General features: G+C 41.1%; 2 protein-coding genes across 6 annotated transcripts in view; both read left to right on the top strand.

Annotated features, from left to right (window-relative positions):
- The first annotated feature begins 590 nt into the window (after positions 1 to 590).
- On the top strand, positions 591 to 7,085 carry PATL2 (PAT1 homolog 2). 2 transcript variants are annotated; one of them, XM_035709165.2, is made up of 10 exons: positions 591 to 1,139; positions 1,371 to 1,512; positions 2,974 to 3,094; positions 3,197 to 3,294; positions 3,516 to 3,569; positions 3,668 to 3,801; positions 3,944 to 4,103; positions 4,598 to 4,738; positions 5,566 to 5,663; positions 6,271 to 7,085. In XM_035709165.2, exons 2-10 carry the CDS (start codon positions 1,423 to 1,425, stop codon positions 6,422 to 6,424), a joined length of 1,050 nt encoding a protein of 349 aa, XP_035565058.1. In that variant the 5' UTR covers positions 591 to 1,139; positions 1,371 to 1,422; the 3' UTR covers positions 6,425 to 7,085. The 2 variants fall into 2 exon arrangements, with proteins under 2 accessions (XP_035565058.1, XP_035565059.1); XM_035709166.2 differs by lacking the exon at positions 591 to 1,139 and having other exon boundaries at positions 1,208 to 1,512.
- Positions 7,086 to 8,871: 1,786 nt separating this feature from the next.
- SPG11 (SPG11 vesicle trafficking associated, spatacsin) overlaps positions 8,872 to 25,173 on the top strand; it is a 71,952-nt gene continuing 55,650 nt past the window's right edge. For 3 of the 4 annotated variants that reach the window (XR_004810972.1, XM_025472944.2, XM_049103999.1), the window contains exons 1-8: positions 8,872 to 9,191; positions 11,843 to 12,027; positions 13,450 to 13,674; positions 15,073 to 15,274; positions 19,211 to 19,348; positions 19,519 to 19,967; positions 21,003 to 21,148; positions 24,816 to 24,948. Coding sequence is in view for 3 of the 4 variants with exons in the window: in XM_025472944.2 (XP_025328729.2) it covers positions 8,887 to 9,191; positions 11,843 to 12,027; positions 13,450 to 13,674; positions 15,073 to 15,274; positions 19,211 to 19,348; positions 19,519 to 19,967; positions 21,003 to 21,148; positions 24,816 to 24,948 (1,783 nt within the window). In the remaining variant the exon portion in view is untranslated. Of the gene's footprint in view, positions 9,192 to 11,842; positions 12,028 to 13,449; positions 13,675 to 15,072; positions 15,275 to 19,210; positions 19,349 to 19,518; positions 19,968 to 21,002; positions 21,149 to 24,815; positions 24,949 to 25,173 lie in introns of those variants that run through there. The other variant, XM_025472948.3, reaches the window with a different exon arrangement.

Here is a 25,173-nt window from a genome sequence, read left to right as displayed (position 1 = left end):
AGCTTATGGCTAGAAAGAGCACCTGCCCTTAAATTAACTGTGTAATAAGAATACAACCTAGGCTAGAAGAATTGCAAGAAATCCTGCAGGGAGAATGAGGTGACAACGGCAGCTCTGACAGGGGCTTCAGATGAGTCCAAAAAGAGGCAGACAAGCATTCGCCCAGTGGCTGAAGGCACAAGAGCCCAAGAAAGACTATCACAGAGAGGGGAGAGATGGGTGCTAACTCAACAAACAGGAAAAGCACCTGTCCCCACACTGTCAGGCACTGAAGAGCTGTTTCCTAGGAGGTGACAAACTCTGTTGGGTGAGGTTCTTGTGGGAGAAAAGGCAGGTGAGAATATAAAGGTGGGAAAGCCACATGTGGCAACAAGAGCAGCATCCTGTTGGTGAGCCCTTTTCCCAGACCTCTGAATTCCATTCTCAGACTCTGGACTACCTCTCACCAGTTCCGTTCCGGACTACTTTTCCCACTGCCAGCTCTCCAGCACGGCACTTCGGACCTCAACTTCTCTCACCAGACTCAATTCTCTTCTGCAGCCTGCCAACCTCATGGCACCCTAGTTTCAGGTACTGGCTTAAGGAGCAGGCCCCCAAGTGTCTCCCCTAGATGAGCTCTTCTCTAGATGTTTCAGTACACAGTGGTTGAGGAGGGATGGGGGCCACGTACCAGCTGCCACAGAAACCTAGTTAGAGAAGTGTGAAGTAGAGCCCTTCTCCCTCACAGATGAGGAAGTGGAGGCCCGGGGGACTAAACAACTTACTTGTGGTTAGCTGGCATGGAAGAACTGAGATGAGGACTCAGAACTCCCAACGACCAGGCCAAATGGGTTTCTACTATGTCAAGATTTCCTGCAGCCAAATTTCAGGAATTTAAGCCCTGGAAAGAAATGTGAGCCCTTTGAGCTGGGGTTGTGGTATTTCATGTGGCTGATTTTGGGGGGAAGGCACGTGAACAGATAGGGTTGCCTTAGATGTACAGTGAACTTACTAGAGGCTAATTGGATGGAATAATAGGGAGCTAAGTGCTTTCTCTCACCCAGCCCAAGTTTCTTTCTAAGTCTTCCTAGTCATCTGACCCAGCTCCACCCTCAGCACCAACGGATCTTGCAGCTGCAGCAACGTAGTCGAACACCAAGGTAAAGCCTAGATGAGCAGCAGGGTTGAGGGCAGCTCATTTTCGTGCTGGGTATTCCCATGTGATTGGGTGTCTCCCCGGAGGCCCTGCACCATTAAGATTCTCCCCGTGTTGCCCACCTCTGTACTCTGTTCCATCCTTCCCAGATAGCTCCACTCCCTCCTCACCGCTCCTTGGGAAGTTCACTGTGCGGGAGTGGGTAGGTCTAAAGGAATGTTCCTCTGGCTTGAAGTTCCCCAGCCAAGAAGCCTTGGTCTCAGCAGCCAGATCCCTATGTTAACCTCATGACCCGAAAAGAGAAAGACTGGGTGATAAAAGTACAGATGGTTCAGCTGCAGAGTGAGAACCCCCACCTGGATGACTATTACTATCAGGTGAGTCCTAGGTGCTCTTCTCAGCCTCTGACCTTGGCATCAAATGGGCCTTCTTGGATTATTTTCCCAGCTCTTAGAGGCTATGTCCAGTCAGATGGGAGAGGCAATCACTACATGACAGGGGCCATATTTCTAAAGTTGGCATCCCAAGATCATTCCTCTTTATTTTCCTACACTTCAGACAAATGGGATTAGTTACAGTTCCCTAAACACTGAGGTTTTGTCTTCATCCTTTGCCAAGAATTTCCCCTACTCATCCTTGAAATATGGACTTTTCACTTTTTTTTTAAAGATTTTATTTATTTATTCATGAGAGATACAGAGAGAGGGGTAGAGACACAGGCAGAGGGAGAAGCAAGCTCCATGCAGGGAGCCCGATGTGGGACTCGATCCCAGGATTCTGAGATCACCACCTGAGGGACCCAGGCATCCCTGGACTTCTCACTTTTATATACTTCTGTGGGTCTTAGAAATGTCTTGTTATAAACATTAATCTACTTACTGCCTTTTTTAGATATAAAACATGAATTTTATAAATAGTGGGATTCAACTCGTTGAACTGGATAAATGCTGGAAGACATTTTAACTCTTTACCCTCTGCTCCCTATCTCCCTTTTATTTATGAGGCAAGCTTTGCTTACAGGCTTTTGGATTGTTTAAGCTGTGTACCACTTTCTTTTCAACTTCCGTGAGCCCTCAAAGGGGTTTCCACCTTTATCTCCTTCCAATTTAGACTAATTTCTTCCTTTCTTTCCACCATGCTGTAGAAACTTTTTGCCTGGATCACTGAAAGTGAAATATTTTTACACTCTTGCCTTTTTGGCATTTCTCCTAAATAAAGAAGAAGCTTTATTCAAATGCTAGTTTGCCTCACAGTCAGTGACTTTATTTTAGCTTGGGATTTTACAGAATTCTTTAAGAAGACATTAGAGCTGCTTAGCCATTCCTCAGAAGCATAAAACTGGCCTAGAGTACTATTGGCTACTGGCCAACTGACAGTAGTGCTATCTCTATACTGCAAGCTGCTGATGGTCTTCATGCCATCACAGAACTCTGATTTTGGAAGGCACAGGTAGGCTACAAAACTAAAAGGGGGAGGTGGGGAAGAAAGGTATGCAGTGTGTATCTTAGGAAAAAAGAAATGCAAGAAGGTTGCAGACGCTGGCCAGAGTTTGCTTCCTGACTCTCCACTTTGCTCTCAGCCGTTTCATCAGAGCTGGTGGTGGTCTTTAGCTCTTCAAGTCCTCAGGATGGAGACACCAAGACAGATGGCATGAGACCCACAGTACTCAAGATGATGCAGAATGGTTGGCAGGAGACCCTAAGGGGTCAGGGTCACTTCTGGAATAAATGCTATAGGAAAGGGTTTATTAAGAGGTAGCACTTGAGAACCTTAATTCCAAGTTCAGGAGATGAGAATACCTTTTTTTTTTTTTTTTTTTTAATCCCATGGACTCTCAGGAATATTATCAGAAACTAGAGAAGAAGCAGAAAGATGAAGAGCTACTTGGGCGAAGGAGCAAGGTTGAATCGCTGAAGCTGGTAACGCCTTACATTCAGAAGGCAGAGGCTTATGAGTCAGGTAGGACCAGGACTGACCTGTTGGGTTGGGATGGACATCTGGATGAACCAGAGGGTGGAAAGGAGAGGGGAATATGTTTGTCTTGACTCCTTTTTTGTGCAGTGGTTCGAATCGAGGGCTCCCTGGGCCAAGTAGCTGTATCGACGTGTTTTAGTCCTCGCCGAGCTATTGATGCTGTACCCCACGGATCTCAAGAGCAGGTAGAAATGATAGCTTCCCATGAGCCTTTTTATCTCCCCTGTTTTGGAGAAAGGATGGGGGGGGGGCACTCTCATGCTTGAGATCAATAAGATTGTGACTTTAGAGTGAGAAAGAAGTGTGGTCAGGCTTTATGTTAGCCTTTCCAGCTCCATTGCTAGCTAGCCTAAGGCCTGGGCTGATGCTATGGAGGTGTGGCTGAGGGCCTTGGACTCTCTCCTAGGAGATAGGAGCTGCAAGCAGTCAGAGGCTTCAGGTGTTGTCCCGGATTGAGAAGGTGAGCTATCAACTTCTTAAGGATGAGTTCCTAATTTCCCCTTGGGAATGGAATATTGCTCAAACTGACCCCTTCTTTTCCCACCTTTGAATTCCCAGATGTTTCTTCAGTTACTAGAAATAGAGGAGGGCCAGAAGGATGGGCATCCACAGCCCTGCTACTCTGAACAACAGAGCAACCAGGTTGAGAAGCTCTTCCAGGCCTTAAAGACCCAGGAGCAGAAAAATCTGGAGTGAGTGTGGGAGGGTCACACCTCCAGCCAGGGAAGGGGAAGATAAGCAAACACACTGGCTTTGCTTCTGCCCCTCTTTTCTGGCATGCAGCCAGAGCCCTCTATGCAGAGCCCTGAAAATGTTCTCTTTTCTCACATGTAGGGAGGCAGCAGATGGTTTCCTGCAGGTGCTCTCTGTGAGGAAGGGGAAAGCTCTCGTGGCAAGGCTGCTCCCTTTCCTGCCCCAGGATCAAGCTGTTAGCCTTCTTTTGGCTATCACCCACCATTTGCCCTTCCTAGTCCGGAGGGATGTAGCTGATCAGGTACTGTGGCACTAAGTAGAGAAGAGGATAGTTTTGTGGATGAGTTAGGGATCCTTCCTATCTTCTGTCCCTCAGCCCCAGAGATGCCAGATAAAGTGCTGGGCAGGGAGAGGTGCCAAACCTGTAACCCCTGAGTGAGGGAGTTACAGAACCAACTACTATTAGAACTGATCATCTTTAGGTACAATGAACAAAAAACATAGGCATGTGGTTGCACAGGTCTGAGTGTGCTGTGGAGGTTTGAGAAGATAAGGACTCCCTGAGAAGTATTTGTTGAGCCCCGTATCTACCTTTCTTAGGGAAGACATAGATAAGTAGATATTGAAGGACCAGTATTAAGGTTGGAGAGACATGAATGGTGATTGGCTTAGTAAGAAATCTGACCAGGAAAATGTCAAACACAGGTCATCAAAGGAAAAAAAAAGGATAGAAAAGGGGATAGAAGGCAAAGTTGTAGTGGAGTCTGAAAGAGGCACTTACTGACATTCTTGCAGGCTCTACAAATGTTATTCAAACCTCTGGGCAAATGTATCAGTCACTTGACCTTCCACGAACTCCTCCAAGGACTTCAGGGGCTAATGCGGTTTCCACCCAGCTCCTCAGAGCGGCCAGTCACTCTGGTGCTTCAGAACCAGGTAACCTAATAGTGGGGAGGCTTTTCTCTTTCCACAGATGGCCTTCAGTTGGTATCACTGGCAAGGAGTAAGCAAAGGAATTTTACTTCTCCATCTTCTCTGCATTGCTTCTCCATGTCTGGTGAGCACTAGGATCACCTGGAGAGCTTACCAAGCACCAGTTCCTTGGTCTCATCCCCAGAGAGTCTCATTTAATAGACCTGGGTATGGCCTCTTGCATTTACCTTTATAACAAGTTCCCTGATAATGGTGCTGATGTGAACCTCTAGAGCAGAAGTCACCAAAATTTTTTTTTTATTATGCATCCCTTTTAGTAAAAAGTTCTGAACCATTTTACCCATGTGCTTGTCTAGGAGTCCTATACATGTAACACTTTACTAAATACATAATAAGTACAAGATAGAAAATTTTAAATGAAGGGACTCTAGATGCAAAAGTTCTGATAACTTCTAAAACCCCAGTGAATTATTTTGTGAACTCCTCTCTGAAGATCTTTACCTAAAGCAATACTTCTTTCAGTGCAGTCCACAAACTACCTGCATCAGATTCCTGAGTCTATTCTTGATCTATATTCTCTGACTGCTGAGAGTAAAACCCATAAGTGTGTATTTAATCAACGCTCCACAAGGATCTTTTGGGAAATTCAGAGCAGTGATTTCCTTCGAAAGGTCTGACAGTTCTTTAGCCAGCCATTATAAAACCTGATACTTCTACAAGTGTTGAATTCCATTTTTACAAGTGAACCTGCCCCTTTAGTTGGGGAATTGGCTGGGCCAGGAAGCACTGAAGGCCTATGTTGAACTTATTTTACCTTGTATCACTTGCAGTTTGGAATATCTTTGCTCTATGCCCTACTGAGTCAAGGGGAGCAACTGGTATCCCTGGAGTCCTCCCTTGAGGAGACCAACAGTGATCATACAGCTTGGTAAGATCTTAAAGGCCTAGTAAATATGACTTAAGTACCCCCTGAGATGTATAGGCAGGCCAGACAAGATATTACCTGAGTGGTATATTCAAGTATTGGGGAGGAAGTTGGATGGAGAAAGGTAAAATGGCAGAGTTGTAGCTGTTTTGCCTTTTCATTTTTTCCCCACTTCCTTTTTCATAGCGCCCTAAAGTATTGGTTTCCAATGGAAGGCAATATAACAGTGATTAAGGGGACAAGCTTTAGAGTCAAACAGACCTAAGATGGAATTCTGCCTTTGTCACTTAGCAGCATTACAAGTTTTGGACATGTTACTTCACTTCTCTAAGTCTGTTGTCTATAAACTAGGGATTTAGGGATAATGATACTAACCACTTACTGTTGTTATTACTGTTGTTGTTGTTGTTACCACTTAGAGTTCTTAAGAAGGTGGATATGCAAAGCATTAGGCATTGCCTGGCACATACAAAATATGGGAACATTATCTTAACTGCCACAAGCACAGAGGGTGATAGTGGTGGTGGAAAATAATTAGAAACCTGGGCCTTTAGTCTGTTTCCTGTAAATACAAAGATTCTGGTGTTTTTCCATCTTCTCTCCCCTCCAGGACAGACATGGTGGTTCTGATTGCCTGGGAGATAGCCCAAATGCCAACAGCATCTCTGGCGGAACCCCTAACCTTCCCCAGTAATCTTCTTCCTCTGTTCTGTCACCACGTGGACAAACAATTGGTACAGCAGCTAGAGGCTAAGATGGAGTAAGTGATGGCAGAAACAAGGTCATAGCCCTTGTTCAAGCCAGTGTAGGTTCTGTCACTGAGGTCTCTTCTTTGAGGCCAAGAATATGAAGGATAACTCCTATTTAGAAGTAGTTCTAGATGCTCTAGCATTTATCAAGTAACCAATTTGCCCAGGTTAGGTTCCCAAAGCCTGTTTCTTCAGGCACACCTTTTAATTTATTCCCAGATGCTTTGCTCATTTATCATGCCAAGCTGCTTTAACGGCAAGAATTAATATGAGAAGCTGAGTTGTTAATTCAAGAAATATTTGAGGGACAATAATTCTAAGATAAAAGCATGAGTGACCTGAAGTTCACTTCTGTCTTGAGAATTTACCAGCTGCTGGAAAGAGCCAGATAGGAATCAAATCACACAGATTAGAAAATACAATTGTTTAGTTAACATCTGCTCTCTTTGTAGGCTTGCTTGGATCTATTGATCCAATTGTTCTGGAATATATGTACATGGGGGAAAAGCTTAATCATCAGATGCTAGCTGTATGGATTATGTCCACAGGGATCCAGAGAATCTGAGGACATTTCTTATGCCTTGCTATATCAGAGGACCCCACCCCAAACCTTTTCTTATGTTCTCCTTAAAAACTTGAATGATATGCCTACAAGGGCATGACATAACAAGGTATATTAAAGAAATAATGATGTGTTGAAATTTTGTCCTAAGTTAGAAGGTATATGAAAGCCATTTTCTTACATATGAATGCCCCCAAGAATGTCCTTAATAAAAGGGATAAGGCCTTGTTAGGTTCTAACAAAAGTAGAACCTTAGAAATTTCTTCATTGTTGCCATTTTTTTTTTTTAAATAGAGTAGCTAAGCTAATAAGGTTGGCTATAAATATCTCCCTTGGGCTATGAAATGTTAGGTTTAAGTTGAAAAACAAGGTCCTGTATTCATCAATAATCAGAGTCCCTTTTATGAATCAGGCACTGTTTTAGGTGGTAGGTTAACAGTAAGCAGTGAAAACTCCATTTTTCTGAAGCTTACATTCTGGTTAGACAGGGACTGATGCAAAACATCAAGTAGTATAAATACCTTGGTGAAAACAAAACTGGGTGGGGCGCGCCTAGAGTGTAATGATCCAGGAAGGTCTGTCAATAGCAGTTACAATTAAGCTGAAAGCATTCCATGTAGAAGCACTAGTGAACACAAAGCTGCCAACTGAGAATGAACTTCATGTGTTTCAGGAATGGAAAGAAGGCAAGTATGACTGAGGCACACAGATATGGTGGAAGGGTGAGGTTGGAGAGAGGTAGATAAGGTATAGATCTATAAGCCATGATTTAAAAATCAGGATTCTAACTAATGGGAAGTCAGAATTTTAAACTGGGATGTAATGTGACTTCATTTTTAGAAGATCCCTCTGCTGCTTGTTAGAGGAACAAGGGAGCAAAGCAGAGAAAAATATTCAGAGGTTTATTCCATCAGCTCAGGCAAGAATTGAAGAGTAGTGATGAGGAAAAGCAGAGAAGAAAATTTGGAATAGGTCTTGAAAGTACGAGTTGACATTGCTGTTGGGTTGGATAAAGGTGGTGGCTAAGTTGGTGGGTGGGGTGGAGGAAACATGGGTTAGCAGCGTTAAAAAGAATCAACTAAGAATTTTCTAAAGGGGAAGCAAAATGTGACAGAGGTAGCAGTTGGTGTAGGTTAAGGGAGGATCTCTTTTGAGAGTGACATCATAAATGTCACATGATAAAGCACCCTAATAAAAGGGGAGAAAAGAATGTGGGAGGAAAAAAATTTTACAAAGTCCTAGAACAAGAAGAGACTGAATCAAAGCACAACTCGAGGGGCTGGCCTTTGGTTACTGTTGTGACCTCAGCTAATTGTGGAAAAGAATAGGTCAAGAAAGGTACTGATGTTTATTAGGAGAATCTATTCTTTCCTCACGCCCTCTGCTCCTCACCAGCTCCTGAAGACCTTGGGCCAAACTTCCCTGAGAAAAGACTAGGAATGAAACAGGAACTCTACCACCACCATCACCACCCCCACCACCCGTTAACTACCCTGTTCCCCTTCCCTTTACAAGAGACCTTATTTTACTTCAACATTCAGATCCGCTCTCTCAGAATGGATCGGTGCATACTACCAAAGACATGATAACACCCGGGGCCTATAAAAGAAAACAGCACAAGAGGAAAATCAAAGGAGAGAGGCAGGAACCGGGTTCCAAGAGCGGGGAAGCATTTAGATTACGAAGGAAGAGACGAACGCCACAATGTGAATAAAGCTGCTCCCGCCTGCCTGAGGCCGCTAAATTTGGCCCTTAACTCTTCCAGGGTAGTTAAGTAAACAGGCTCGAAGCAAAGGTAGAAGTAGCTTTTGGCCGTGGTTGGCACCCGCCTGCGAAAGCCAGCAACGCAACCGGCCGAGGCAGCCCCGCGGTCCCCGCGGGTCACGGGTCCTCCGGAGGGTGGGCTGCCCCGCGCATGCCCGGGACGCCGCTGACTCAGGTGACCGGAAGCGGTGGCCGGATCAAGATGGCCGCAGGAGAGGCAGCTGCGAGAGCTGCTGGTTGCAGCAGCTGCGGCGCTGAAACTATGGAACGGGTTCTACCTATGCTGTTGGTGCCGGTCCCTGTGGAGGCAACCGGGCGGTTGGGCTCCCGGGCGCAGTTGCACAGAGAGCAGGAGGTTCTGGGGAGCCTAACAGCTGCAGGCAGCCTGCAGGTGCTTTCCTTGGCGCCGGGCGGCCGGAGCGGCGGGGCCTGCTGCCTCAATGGCCCCTTTCGGCAGTAAGTGCTGCGGGGGGGATGCTGGGCAGTGCCGGGGGAGTACGGAGCCTTAGGTCGGCGGGCCCCAGTGCTCCCCTCCAGGCGTGGAGGTCGGGGGAGGAATGACAGCCGCAGGCGAGGCCGCAGAGGGGAACCGCGTGCACTGTCGGAACCTGTCCCTCGCTTTGCAGCCCCACCCTCGCTTCCCCGACGTGGGGCGGGTGGGGGCGCGGAGAGGGCGCCCCAGCTCCCCCGCTGGCCGCTGCCAACCCCGAGTAGGTCCCGCTTAGGCGCTCGCGCTTAAATTAATTCAGCATAGGTTAAATAATCGTTACTGTTCCTCGTACCTTGCCCATTCTCTTAATTCAAAATCCTTTAACGATTGCAGCTGGGGATCATCTTTAATTTGAATCATCCTGATCGTTCCGTCACACGTGGGCTTCGCCCCGCCGCCGCCTTTTTCTTTGATAGAGTCTACTTTGCCCACTTACGTATTCATTCAACAAATATTCTTACATGCTTACTGTTACATAGGAGCATTCCCTAAGAGGTTGAGTAAGATAGCTTCTATGTGACCCTTGCATGATTTGGGAAGACAGAAAAACACAATTACAATCATGTATTAACTTTCCACTTTTGTGACTCTCTGGGAGTTAATGTCATTAAGCTTGAGAGTGGCTTCAGAATCTTTGGGCTTTTTTTTTTTTTTTTTTTAAGTTTTATTTATGTAAGTAATCTCTGCACCCAACATGGGGCTCAACAACCCCAAAGTCAAGAGTGTCTTGCTCTTCTAACAGCCCTCCAGCATCTCTGGGCTCTTACTTAATAGAAAACATTTGGAAACGATCTCCTTTCTAAAACATTAAGCAGTCTCGAGGTGTGTTATCTTGGAATATCCAGGTTCTGTAGCAGTGCCTGATAGTAGAGATTTGTTTGATAAATAAGCGAGTGCTGTAATCTGTTCTCCGTTTGTATTCTTTACTCCTGATCTCTGGGTGCTAGGAAGAAGAATCTCTCCATAGGGGAAGTTGGTTTATTCAACTACGTTAAGTACCTGTGGACACAGTCCTGTAAAGGAAGAAATGAGGCAGAGAAAGGGAGAACTCTTTAGATGTTTGAGAACTTAATGGGAGATGAGACATACACACATGAGATAATGAGGGCGTTCATAAGCTACTGCATGAAATTAGTTGACTGCAGGAGGATCAGAAGGATTTATTTTTATTTGAATTGGATTTAATTTTAATTCAGGCACTTAATGTAAATGTAACAAATTTATAGTGTTCAGAGTCTACTTATCTTAAAGTATACATGGTCTTTCTTATATATGTCAAAATCACTGTACATTCTTCAGTTACTTTTGAAAATTTCCTGTTTTTTTCATGTGACAGTATAGTCCATATGCTAATAATGTTAAAGGATGTCACTGTAGTTTGCCTTTTGAGTATATCTTAATTTGTTCTTTTCCATATTTGACATTAAGATTTTTCCCCAGATGTTCATTGTAAACAGGAATTGAGTGTTCATGAAAAATCAGTCTAGGCACAAAGATAGAAATATATAATATTTCAGTCTTTTTCTCCAATAAGGACATTAGAGCATCAAGTCTGATTTTTTTTTTTAATTAGATCTAAAACTACTTCTGTAGAAGAAAGCTTTTTTTAAAAGATTAAACTATTGGCATGGTAGCCACCTCTTATTCCATTGTATTTTCAGAATTAGGCCTTTCATTTTATTTTTTTATTTTTAAAAAGATTTTAGACAGGTGTGTGTGGATGCACATGGAAAGGAGGAGAGGGAAAGGGAGAGAAATCTCAAGCAGACCCCCCCTGAGGGAGGAGCCCAGTCCCACCACCCTGAGATCATGACCCTGGCTGAAATCAAGATGTCATCGTTTAACTGTGCCACCCTGGGACACCCCCTCTTGTTTATTAAATGTAATTTGATTTATTTAATTTGAAGCTGTAGCATCATTTGTTAGTCTCTTTCCACCATTGTTAGCCAATGTTGATATGTTGACATTGCACTGCGTTAAAAATTCTGTAACTGTGTTGTCCAGCATGGTAGCCATTAGCTACACGTGACTTAATGAATTTTGCATTTTGCTCAGTTGCACTATTCACATTTCAGATGTTGGGTAGCTGTGTGTAGCTGTTGGGTACCATATTGGACAGTGCAGATATATAGAGCACTTCCATCATTATGGAACGTTCTATTGGACAGACCTATAGTATACTATCTTGGGGTCTTAGTAGTCTATAAATAAAAATAGTCACTTTTTAAAGTCATTGGAAGCATTTCAGTTAGCAAAACCTATTTTGTTAATAGTACCACCTTTTGTAAATAATATACATATTTGGTTGTTGAAACTTGTCCTTGATGAAGGAATAAAAGCAGCCATCATTTATTACCCCATACCTTTTTTTTTTTTTTTTTTTTTTTTTTTTTACCACCCACTCCTATATTGTTGGCCTGAAGATTCAGGGCTCGGGGAGGGGTGGGAAGAGGGATGTCCCAGAGCAGTTTACATTCCCTCAAGTTGGATGTAGAATTAATGCTGCTAGTGGATGAACTAAAGAATTGTTCTTTACTCATTCTATCCTTCTACCCTCACCATTGTGGGTAAATATTATTGTGGATAGTAGAATATAATAATTATGCTTTTTCCATAGCTTTATATGGGAGGATTCTCATAACGGCAGCTCACCAACAGACAAGCCCAAACTTCTTGCTCTTAGTGAAAACTATGAACTGTTTATCTATGAATTTAATTTGAAAGATGGAAGATGTGATGCAACCATTTTGTATAGCTGTAGTGAGGAGACATTGCAGAAGCTCATTGAAGATCAAAATATCAGTAAGTATTTACAGGTGGTCTCTTAGCATGTTGAAATCTGTGTAATCTTATATATTCCAGGAAGAGTTCTTATAGAGATGAAATCAGAGAGGGAGATTTGCCTTGTCCAGTAGTCACTAGCCACATGGGGCTATTGAGCAATTGAAATGTGACTGATGTGAATTAAGATGTCCTCTAAGTGTCAAATACATACCAGATTTTGAAGGCTTAGAGTAAGAAAGTAGGGGACGCCTGGGTGGCTCAGTGGTTGAGTGTCTGCCGTCGGCCCAGGGCGTGATCCTGGTTTCCCAGGATCGAGTCCCGCATCGGGCTCCCTGCATGGAGCCTGCTTCTTCTCCCTCTCCCTGTGTCTCTCACAAATCAATAAATAAAATCTTAAAAAAAAAAAAAAAAAAAAAAGAATAAGAAAGTAAAATATCTCATAAATAGTTTTTTTTATATTTATTACGTGTTGAAATTATATTTTGGATGTAACGGGGTAAATAATATGTAAAAATTAGTTTCACCTGGTTTTTTTTTTTTTTTTTTTTTTTAATGCAGCTACTAGAACAAGTGCAGTTCGCATTTGCGGCTGATAATATTTCTACTGGATAGTGCTGATCTAGACTGATTACCCATCCTGAGGGCTGCAGGGAACAGAAATCAAAGCACTCAGGCTTCTATATTTAAGGCAGTAGCATACTCAATACCCTTGGTTTTAAGGATCCTTTTCTTCTTTTAGATTTTTTTCTTTTTAAGTAATCTCTACCACCAGTGTGGGGCTTGAACTCACAACCCTGACATCAAGAGTCACATGCTCTTCTGACTGAGCCAGCCAAGGGCCCCCTTCTTTTTCATTCAAAAAAAAAAAGAAGAAGAAGCCTGTGATTGTTCTTGTGGGGTTCCTGAGATAAATGGTTTTTTGTTGTTTTTTTTTCCCCCGAAACTTCTGGTGTGGTACCAGATTCTGGCTGTAAACAGAAGGAACAGAGACATTGTAGGCTATCTTCTTTTTTTCTTTTTTTTTTTTTTAAGATTTTATTTATTTATTCATGAGAGACCGAGAGAGAGAGAGAGAGAGAGAGAGAGAGAGAGAGAGAGGAAAGAGAGAGGGGCAGAGACACAGGCTAGAGGGAGAAGCAGGCTCCATGCAGGGAGCCTGATATGGGACTCCATCCTGGGATCACTCACGCTCTAGGCCGATGGCAGGCGCCCAGCCGCTGAGTCACCCAGGTGTCCCTGTTGTAGGCTATTTTTATTCATCCTCTTACCTCCTACCTACCAGTAATCAATCACTTGTTTAGGTGGGTATGATCATAACTGCTTCAAATTGGACAAAGTGCTGTTTCTTTTTTGTTTTACCTGTTTGTGTTCACAAAATCAGAATTACCAACTGTAAAATTGTGACCAGTAAGTTTGAAATAATATCATTTTGTTTCCTAGGTGTTTCCTTTTTATCTTTGAGAATTCTGTCATTTCACAATAACACATCATTATTGTTCATCAATAAATGTATTGTCCTACACATTATATTTCCTGAAAGAGATGCTGAGATCAGAGTACTCAACTGTTTCACGTTACCCTTGCCTGCACAGGCAGTGGACAGGATCATTGATGTGCAGCTCTGCAGAGGAATTCTTTTTGTTTTGAGTAGTTTAGGCTGGATCTGTATCCTTGGCAGTAAAGATGGGGATATGCGGCGGAGAGGGGATGTGCCTGGAAAGGTGAACCTTTTTTAGGCTTTTAGTTTTAGGGACTGGTATATAGGTAGAATGGTTAGTTTTTCAGTACAATTTTCCAGGGAAAAAGATCTTCATGAACTTAAAATAATCATTATATTGCTTTATATTCCACTGAAATATTTTCTAGTAAGTACATTTTTTTCCATAGGCCTAATCATCCCAACTTATTTGTGTTTTTAAATTACATATGCTCTGTATTACCTATTTATTCAAAACATGCTTGTTAAATATCTATGTGCTTGTTCTAGAAAGTATTTTGAGAACTACTTAGGTGTGATACATACATTTTCATGTATGAATACAATCCACTTATCCCTAATGATTCCATCATATTAGTGAATCATAGGGTTTGCTTAACCACTTTTAATTTGGTTTTGGAAATATTAGGGGTTTCTTTTTGTCTCTATAGATCCATAGATTATCAGCAAAATTGTTTTTGAAGACTTGAGAAATGACCCTTTACATGATTGTGGAACTTTTATTTCTGAATTAAAGGGGTGGTTTTTCTACTTAAATATAAAATAGCCTTTATTAAAATTTCTTTTGTAAAAATGTCATAAAATGTTGCATTAACTTCATCTTTGTTGCCAGATAATAGATGGTGCTGTCCAGCAAGGTAGACACGAGGCTTATATGTCTATTGAGCACTTGAAATTGGCTACTGTGATTGAGAAATGGAATTCTTAATTTTACTTAATTACTTTAAATTTAAAAGCTGATGCTTTATTCAGTTATTGGAGAACTTTTAAGTATATTTAAGTTCTCGAATGTGAATTTAATGAAGTTTAAGTACAGATCAGGTATTTTCAATGAAAGTTTAGTGTCTAAACAGATTTGCTGTAGGTGTAAAATACCAAATTTCGAACATTTTTATGAAAAGTTGTAAAGCATCTTAATTTTTTATATCAATTACATGTTGAGATGGTAATATTTTGGATATATTGGATTAAGTAAAATGTATTATTAAAATTAGGTTCACTGGTTTCACTTTAATAAGGCTACTAAAAAATGTATAATGACAGATGTGGCTCACAATACATATTTCTCTTAGCATTGTTATAGAAAACTAGTGGAAAATATTAGCAGGGTATCAATCAAGGCCCGGCACAGTGGATTTTTAGCAAGTATTGCTGAATGAACTCTGTGGGGCCACCAACTTCATAAGTCCTCTGATTCTTGTGATGAAGGCTGCCTCAGTGTCCACTGTTCCCTTTGTTACTATATCTATAAGGTTGCAGCCATGAAGTCTGAACTCCATCCCATCTTCTGCTTTAAGTGGTGAGGCATACTTAAGACTGGTATTTTCTTTAACTCTGATTCAAAGACATTTTTGACATTGTGGATGGAAGACATGTAGCTCACGTGGATTTAGCACTTCACCAAGAAGATATGTGTAATGAACAGCAACAGGAACCAGCCAAGATTTCTTCCTTTACTTCACTGAAAGTGTCTCAAGACCTAGATGTTGTAGTGATTGTCAGCTCCTTCAACTCTGCAGTTGCTCTTAACCTAAACTTGTATTTCAGGTATGTAGGTTACTGCAATCTCTGCTTTGAGGTAAATAATTAAAGCCATAAGAGGTTAAAAATGTACTTGTTAGCTTTTTTTTTAAACCAGTTTTAGAGCAGCCCGGGTGGCTCAGCGGTTTAGCGCCACCTTCAGCCCAGGGTGTGATCCTGGAGACCCAGGATCGAGTTCCACATCAGGCTCCCTGCATGGAGCCTGCTTCTCCCTCTGCCTTTGTCTGTGCCTCTCTCAATCTGTGTCTCATGAAAAAATAAGTAAAATCTTAAAAAAAAAAAAAAAAAAGTTTTATTTCTCTATTCAGTGAGATTGTGTTCTAGCTACTACATAGATTGTTATTGTAAAATTGTGCAAAAGACCATTGGCTACCTTTTTATTTCTTAATATATATCAAAGTTGTGATTATGATTTGTATATGTTATTACATATCGGTTATATCATGTTATTAAGTAATCAAGCACAACTTAAAAAATAATAAAGTACATAATGTACAACAGCATAGTTGGCTTTAATACATTATTTACCTACTTTTTGCCCTACATTAGAATAGAAGATAAAGGTGTTTACCGTATTAAAATTGCTGCTTATGTGTCTGGGATCCTGGCAGCCTTAGGGATTACTTTACTCTTAAAGAACTTTGATAAGATATATTAAGCTAGATTTCTCCAACTGAGGATTTCCTCAGGTGTTTCCCTTGAAGGACCCACACTTGTGGCAATCTAAAATATATTAGTAAAAAATGACTGCTTATTTATGTTGCTTTATTTAGATATTCTAGTTACTTCTGATTTTGTAAGTTGGTTGAAAAGTGTTTCTTTTTCTTCACTCCTGGTTCTAGCTCTTTTCCCCCCGCCGGAATACAGAATGTCAGTCTCTCCTCATTTTATCTTTTAAGATCTACCTCTCTCATGAGGCCTTTTCTTACTAACACCCCTTCCACTCGTAATTTTATACTAATTTTATCATTTTTTTTTCTCTTTGAACTTCTATAGCACTTTGGCTTTGAATTACCGTTTGGCACTTAATTGTATAGTGTCGTATTATTTCTCTAATTTTTTTTCATGTTTCCCATAGACTTTGTAAACTCCTTGAGAACCCAAACTCATGGTTTGTTCTTTCAGTTCATTGTCAGTGACTTTTTCTTCCAATTTACTTTAGTTGTCCACTCCCATACTCTCTTCCTGACTTTGAGTTGTTTGAAACTATTCCTCCCCCAAATCACTACCTACATGTCTCATTTTCTAACCACAACCTTCCAAACTTTCTGTGTCACTTACTCAAGTACTCCCACTCTACTTGTCGTCTGACATCATTGGAATTTTCAGTCAGTTGACCTTCCCACTCTCATCTTCACTTCCTTCCCTTTCCAACATGGATTCTGGCCCCCATTTCAATCCCTTTTTAACATGTACCCTAAATTCTTGCTCCTGCTCTATGGTAGCACTTGGTTTGACAAAATCTTTTTTTTTTTTTTTTTACTCTGCCTTCTCTGTCCCTGTACCCAAGCAACCAGGCACTTGTGAGAAAACCTCAAACAAAGGAAAATTGATAGCACTGTAAGTTCACTTTTGCTACCTTCAAGTGGTCTCTGAATATTACCTGGAAACTTAATTTTTCATGAGCCCATTCTTTACAATAATGTTTTTAAACCTCCATTTTCCCCAGGTCTCTGCTCATCTCTTTGCCCCCAAATCTTGGGTGACTTTGCCTCCTACTTATAAAGGAAGTAGAATCTAATGAGAGCTCCCTCAGTTTCTCACTTAAGTTACAAACCTGCTTTCCTATACCCATCTTCTTGTCTTACCTCTTATTACAATGATTCCTCTCCTATGAAGGCCCATCCCTCTGTACTCTGGATCCTAATTCTTCCTTCTTTCTTAGAGACTGTTTTCCATTTCCATTTCCATATATATATATGATATCTTAAAGATATCTTAAAGATATAAGAGATATATATAAGAAATATATATATAAATCTTGAACCTCTTTTAAGTATTACATCCATATCTAATTAATCACCAGGTCCTAGTCATTCCTCCTCCTTAAATGTTTCTTGAATACACTTAACTCCTGTGTTATCACTCTCCTCCATGCCACTGTCATCACTTACCTGAACTAAGGTAAGATAACAGCTCATAATTGGTCTCCTGATGTCTGCTTTTACCCCCTCAACTTCATGCTCTGTACGATAGGCAGAGTGATATTGTTAAAATGGATAGCTTCTCAGAGGAATAGCCAGATATTAACATGTGGGGACAAGGTATCCACCTTTTGTTTGGAAACTACCTTTTCCATGCATCGTTTTTTCACACTGTCCTCCTGCCTTCTCTAACTTATCACCTTGATACATGTTTAATAACATACTACCTTCAAATTGTTGAAAGGGTTAATAGTAATTTAAGTTGCTCAGGGTGTTTAAATGCCTCTCTTTCTCCCCCAGCTACTCTTCTGTATCTGATCAGATTGCTTTTCTGTTTAAAACCCTTATTTAGCTTCCACCCACCAAAATGAAACTAAAAATCGTTAATAGTCCATCAAGCACTGCACTGTATCCTACCAGCCTCATCTCATACCACCTTGCTTTTCATCTACTTTTCTTACTAACACCCCTTCCACTTGTAATTTTATACTAATTTTACCATTTTTTCCTCTGTGCTACCTTAACCACCTTTGTGTTTCTCAAATGTGACAGCCCTTTTCCTGCATATACTCTTGCACATACACCTGCACTTGTATTTTATCTTTCTAGTTCTTTTTATCTTTCTAATACATTGCCCTGGTCTCGCCTATTTTTTTTTAAGATTTATATTTATTTATTCATGAGAGACAGACAGGCAGAGAGAGAAGCAGGCTCCATGCAGGGAGCCTGATGTGGGACTTGATCCCAGGACTCCAGGATCACACCCTGGGCTAAAGGCAGGCGCTAAACTGCTGAGCCACCCAAGGATTCCCTGGTCTCAGCCTAAATCTTACTTTGTGGTGACAGTATTGTGAGCACTTAGAAGCCTGGGCTTTTTTTTTTTTTTAAGATTTTTATTTATTCATGAGAGACACAGAGAGAGAGGCAGAGACATAGGCAGAGAAAGAAGCAGGGAGCTCAATGTGGGACTCGATCCCTGGACTCCAGGATCACTTCCTGGGCTGAAGGCAGATGCTCAAATGTTGAGCCACCCAGGCGTCCCAGTAGCCTGGGTTTTTTAGTCACATTGACCTGTTTCAAATCCAGCTCCACTGTTTCTCTGAGCCTTCATTTCCATATCTATAAAATGAGGGTATATTTACCTCAGAAGGTTGTTGAAAGGCTAGTTTATTTTTTTTTTTTAATTTTTTTTTTTTATTTATTTATGATAGTCACAGAGAGAGAGAGAGAGAGAGGCAGAGACACAGGCAGAGGGAGAAGCAGGCTCCATGCACCGGGAGCCCGATGTGGGATTCGATCCCGGGTCTCCAGGATCGCGCCCTGGGCCAAAGGCAGGCGCCAAACCGCTGCGCCACCCAGGGATCCCGAAAGGCTAGTTTATATGAAGTTTTTATCACAACATCTGCAATATAGTATACAATAAGTGCTCTTATCTCTTCATAAAGCTAACTGCCCATATGTGCCAAATTATTGTTTTCTTAATTGAGATATAATTGACATACATTATATTAGTTTCAGATGTATAACATAATGATTCAGAATCTGTATGTATATATTATGAAATGAACACCACAATAATTCATTACCACACATAGTTATAAATGGGTCAAATCCTTAAGGCTGACTTTAGCATTCTGCTATAAGCATTGGAGATTAAGAGCCCTGTTTGCAGAAACTTATTGTCTGTATTGTTTCTTCTGAGTGACACCTCCTCCCACCCATTTTTAATAGGAGTGGTACTAATACAGATTTGGATTTGATCATCATTGTTGACCATGGCTATCATTTTAAAATGTAGGCAACACCCAGGACACCTACTGTGTGAAAGAACTCTAGAAGACATTCCTATTGAAGGCCCTGAGGGGATCGATGAAGATGATCCTGTTAATTCTGACTACAACATGAAACTGACCAAGTTTTCCTTTCAAGTTGATAGGTACAGAAACTCCTTCTTTGGATTTACTTTATTATTTCCATATTGTGTCCTTTTTACTAAAGGGCTTTACAAAAGTAGACACTTCTTTTTTTAATGCATCATCTTCCTGATTTAGTATTTTATTTAGTGCCTTTCACTGTAACAGGTGTGAGTTCTACCCTATCTTCCAGGTCTTGGAAAGCCCAGCTATCATCACTGAATGAAATAATAAAGAGCTCCAAATGGGAGGTTCCCTGTTGTGCTCCATGGTTCCAGAATATTTTGCATTTGGAGTCACCGGAATCTGGTTACCACAGTACTAGTACACCAGGCTGGGCCTTCATCCCACAGGATGAAATGCATAGCCACTACAAGTTTCCACAGAAAGATCATGCCAACACCGGTGACCCAGGAAGATCATGGAAAATAATGAACATTAGTGAACTAAAGGAACCTGTTGAGCTTACATGTATGTCTGTGACAGGATTCAGTGTACTGTTTACTTGGGCAGTGGAAAAGATGGGCTGCACCATTGTCCTTTGGGATTTGGAGACCCAGGGTATCCAGTGTTTTTCCCTTGGCAAAAGGTGTATTCCTATAGATATGAGTGGAGACCAGCAGCTGTGCCTTGTTTTGACAGGTGAGACTGTCTTGTATCAGGTTGAAATCCATTGCTGAGAGGTGTGCTTTCTTAACATATTTTATTTTTGCTCTGGTGATGTCAGTGCCTACTCTTCTAAGTGGTAATCTTCACGAGGGAAATTTAGTGTTGCTTTTGGTACTCTTGTCTCCTGTGTTTGATTTTTAATTAAGGTTATTTTTGCTCAGCTAAATGTTCAGATACCAAGTCAGAGAAAGTTTTAAGAGTAATAAAGGTTGGTTTTAATCCAGGGAGTCTTGACTTGACTCTGTGCAAGCAAACGTTGCAAGCTGGCTGCTTGTGGGCCACCTATGAACTGCAGATTTATTTTGTTTGGCTTGCACTATCTAGGCTTTTTAAAAAAATACTTTATTATAAACATGTAAAATTAAAGGATTTCTAGCTGTTACTGAAAAATTATAAGATCTGGCAACACTAGGCCTGCATTCCTGCATAGTAACTTATGTGTTGGAGTTGAATTTCAGTTCTCTTAGATGGGTTCTCATTAGGCTCTTCTTGCACTTGTCTCACCACCTGTTTGGCCCTGTAGACATTTGAGTTTGATATTTAAGATACATATTCATTCAGCATTTATACTATAACCTCCTATAAAGCTATTACATGATGTGATTGAACTATCTTTATCTCCTTTAATACCCAAATTTTGGTAATTATGTATTTCTTTGTCTCGAGAGAATGCTCTTTGTTTTATCTTAGTAAATCAGAAATGTGACATCTCTGTAAATAGTTTAAAATTCCAGGGATTGATTGTGTAGGATAATAGAAAGTAGAAAAGTGAGATTTAGTACTATTTCATAGGGTCCATTGTTGTTGCTAGAATGTATCCTATGGTCCATGTTTAAAAAATAAAACTCTTCTTTAAAAACATTAAAACATCAAATGAACTATGGTCATAGTAGTATCGTGTCCAATAAATATAATTATGGCACTGAAGTATTAATTAGAAATTTGTGTTATAATCCTAAAACCTAAGTCCTCATAATTTATTTAAGGTAATTTTTATTTTCCTTGTAGAAAATGGACTCTCCCTGATTTTGTTTGGATTGACTCAGGAGGAGTTTTTAAATAGACTAATGATCCATGGAAGTGCCAGCACTGTGGACTCTCTTTGCCATCTCAATGGTTGGGGGAGGTGCTCAATCCCCATACATGCGCTGGAGGTAACAAAATTAAATGTCTGTATGACTTTGCTTGATTATTTTCTGTCATATACTCTTATTTGACTGAAGATTTGGGAGAATTCATTTAGCCTAGCAGCAAAAAGAATTATAGTCTTTACCCAACCATTTGCTTAGTTCTGATTATTACCTGATTCTGCTTAGCAGTTTACCCTTTTTGGCCTTAAAAGATATAAAATTATAACAAACACTAAGAAATAAAAAGTTGCAAGGAATGGAGGCAACATTAAATTGGTAAGACTAAATAAAGGGGAAGCAAGCTATAGAAAGGGTGAATAAGAGTAATCTTTTGTTTCTGCCTTATGGTCCCCACTCTCTCTCCAGCTGTAGAAGCAACATAACCTGAATTTGTATAGCATTTTTATAGTGCACCCTCTTTTTTTTTTTTTTTAAGATTTTATTTATTTATTCATGAGAGACACAGGGAGAGAGAGAGGGGCAGAGACACAGGCAGAGGGAGAAGCAGGCTCCATGCAGGGAGCCCGACAACTTGGGACTCAATCCCAGGTCTCCAGGATCACACCCTGGGCTGAAGGCGGCGCTAAACCGCTGAGCCACCCGGCTGCCCTATAGTGCACCATCTTATATGCATTATCTAGTTTTGTCTTAAAATAACCACATGAGATGGGTTGGATAGTTTTTACTCATTTCATTTTACAGATGAAACACCTTAGGCTCAGAATGGTTGACTAAGTGGCCCATAGCAGTACTGATAAGAGCTGGATGTAGAATCAAAGTTAGGGTACTTTTCTCTATACCACACAGCCCCTGAAAGGTCAAAAACTGAAAGTTAATAATGTTATGCTTATATTTGTATTTTTAACGACAGCTTTATTGAAATATAATTTCAGGATGCCTGGGTAGCTCAGTTAGTTAAGCATCTGCCTTCGGTTCAGGTCATGATCCTGGAGTCCTAGGAGTGAGCCCCGTGTCCGGCTCCTTGCTTAGTGGGGAGTCTGTTTCTCCTTCCCCCTCTGTAGCTCCCCCTGCTTGTGTGCTCTTACTTGCTTTCTCAAATAAATAAATATAATATGTTTTTAAAAATAAAATAATTCACATACTAAAATTCACCCATCTAAAGTATAAATCCAGTAGTTTTTAGTCAGGGTCTTATAACTATCAACACTAATTCCACAACATTTTCATTACTCCAAAAAGAAACATCCTTTGAGCATCTGATTTCAATTATTACTGTTTGGTCATTGTTTTGGCTTTTTGTGGTTGTTGTTAAGATTTTTATTTATTTACTTGAGAGAGAGAATGAATGGTGGGGGTGGGGAGAGAAAGAGGGAGAGAGAGAAGCAGACTCTGCTGAGCAGGAAGCCCCATACAAAGCTGGACCCCAGGAACTGGAGATCTTGACCTGAGCCAAAGGCATCTGCTGAACCACCCAGGCACCTTGTTCATTGTTTTTAAATATGTTATTTTGAGAATTTTCAAATTTACAGAAAAAATTGCAAAAAATACTGAAATGAACATCCACTTACCCTTCACCATTCATCAGCTGTTAACATTTTGTCTTGACTGTGTACTTCTTGTTTTTGCCAAACTATTAAAAAGTTACTAACTTTGTAACTCTTCAAGTACTTTGGCATAGATCATCTAAAAACAACAATATTCTCTTACTGGGATCCCTGGGTGGTTCAGCGGGTTAGTGCCTGCCTTCAGCCTGGGGCATGATCCTGGAGTCCTGGGATTGAGTTCCACATCTGGCTCCCTGCATGGAGCCTGCTTCTCCCTCTGCCTGTGTCTCTGCCCCCCTCTCTCTCTCTCTCTCTCTCTCTCTCTCTCTCTCTCTCTCTGTCTCTCATGAAAAGATAAAATCTTAAAAAAAAATTATCTTATTTACTCATATACAATTCAGTTTTTCCTCCCACCAATCAGAGCAAAGGCAGTTTTGTTTGTTTTTTTGTTGTTGTTGTTTTTAGGGTCTCCATTTGGGGGCAGTTTTTCTAGCTTACGGTTTTTGGACAGTGTCGCTTTGTATGGACTCTAGGTTTATCCTCCCTTTTCCTCCATCCATATGGAACTTCCACCAGTACCTCCCACCTCAACCTGCCTGGTCTGTTAACATCAGAACAGAACTTCAAAGTATGATCCTTAGACTAACAGCATCACCATCACCTGGAGATTTATTAGAAGTGTAGATTATGTCCTACCTCAGACCTACTAAAATAGAAACTCTGGTGGCAAGCAATTTACATTTAAATGAACTCTCCAAATAATTCTTAGGCACAGTGCTTTAGGGTAGGAATGGCAAACTTTTTCTGTAAAGAATCAGATGGTAAGTATTTAAGAGTTTGCAAGTAGGTTTCTATTGCAACTACTCAGATGTGCCATTGTAGCCATTGGGAATATGTAAATGATGGGTGAATGGCTGTGCTGTGTTCCCATAAAACTTCATTTATGTAAACAGGCAAGGGCTGAATTTGGTTGATGGGCCTTAGTCTTCCAACACCTGCTTTAGGCCATCAGAAAGATGCAGAATCCTTCAGACCACAGTTGGTTTTAGAGCTGGTACGTTTCTGGATTTGTCTTTGGACTAATTTTTATCCTGGGAGGATTTTTTAATTTGTTTCCTGCATTTAAAGTGTGTGTAGGGCAGCCCGGGTGGCTCAGGGGTTTAGCACCACCTTCCCCACCCAGGGCCTGATCTTGCAGACCTGGGATCGAATCCCACGTCAGACACCCTGCATGGAGCCTGCTTCTCCCTCTGCCTGTGTCTCTGCCTCTCTCTCTCTCTCTCTCTATCTGTGTCTCACGAATAAAAAATAAAATCTTTAAAAAAAAAAAAAAAAGGCGTGTGTGTGGGACGCCTAGGTGGCTCAGTGGTTGAGCGTCTGCCTTTGGCTCAGGGTGTGATCCCAGTCCAGGGATCCAGTCCTGCATTGGGATCCCTGAGAGAAGCTTGCTGCTTCTTCTGTGTCTCTGCCTTTCTGTGCATCTCTCATGAATAAATAAATCTTTAAAAAAAAAAATGTGTGTGTGTGACTGATTTTTTAAAGATTTTATTTATTGGACACGGAGGGCACAAGCAGGAGGAGCTAGAGGGAGAGGGAGAAGCAGGCTCCCTGCTGAGTAGGGAGTTTGATGCTGGGTTTGATACAGGGCTCTCAATCCCAGGACCCCAGGGATCATGACCTGAGCCAAAGGCAGATGTTTACCTGACTGAACCACCCAGTCGCCCCAGAATCTGTGATTTTTAAGTGTGTTGTATGGAAAACTTACTCAAGATGCCTAGTTAGAAAGGCGAATCTATTTTAGCTTGCTTTTTCAGAGAACTTTGTATCACACTGCTTTAACACTTTAATTCAAATGGACCCTAACTTACCTGTAATAATGGTCCCCAAGTACCTATCTTTGAGTAGTAATAGATTTACAGATGGTAGAGTTCAAAGTGTTTTCTAGTCTAACCTCTTGTTTCTACTGAAGCAGAAATTGATTTTCAGAAAAGTTAGAGACTTGGCCCAGGTTTCATAAATAGTCATTTTCCTAATCCTTACCAGAGCCAGGGTATTGCAGCTAGATAGCCTTGTGTTTCTTGCAGTCTCAGTGCATTAAATTCTAACGTTAAAAAAGAATAAAAAATCCATATCCCCGATTTTTTCATATTGTAATTTTTTTTTTTTCTGATTTTCTCTTGTTTCAGGCTGGGATAGAAAATCGTCAGCTGGACACCGTAGATTTCTTTTTGAAGAGCAAAGAAAATCTTTTGAATCCATCCTCAAAATCTTCCGTACCGGATCAGTTTGATGACTTTCCATCTCATTTATATTTAAGAAGTAAGTAGAAGGGGCAGCCCAGGTGGCTCAGTGGTTTAGCGCCGCCTTCAGCCCAGGGCCTGATCCTGGAGACCTGGGATTGAGTCCCACGTTGGGCTCCCTGCATGGAGCCTGCTTCTCTCTCTGCCTGTGTCTCTGCCTCTCTCTCTCTGTCTCTCTGTCTCTCATGAATAAATAAACAAAATCTTTGGGGGAAAAAAAAAGTAGAAAAAGCTTCTACATTTG

The sequence above is a fragment of the Canis lupus genome, chromosome 30 (assembly GCF_003254725.2).
Source record: "Canis lupus dingo isolate Sandy chromosome 30, ASM325472v2, whole genome shotgun sequence".
Classification (NCBI taxonomy): Eukaryota; Metazoa; Chordata; class Mammalia; order Carnivora; family Canidae; genus Canis; species Canis lupus.
Note: the sequence above shows the minus strand (reverse complement) of the source record. Positions and strands in the feature narration are given on the sequence as shown.

Coding starts and splice junctions, on each gene's coding strand:
- PATL2 (XM_035709165.2), top strand. CDS start 1,423: ATGACCCGAAAAGAGAAAGACTGGGTGATAAAAGTACAGATGGTTCAG. Junction 1,513..2,973: donor TGGATGACTATTACTATCAG/GTGAGTCCTAGG, acceptor ATGGACTCTCAG/GAATATTATCAGAAACTAGA. Junction 3,295..3,515: donor CCCACGGATCTCAAGAGCAG/GTAGAAATGATA, acceptor ACTCTCTCCTAG/GAGATAGGAGCTGCAAGCAG.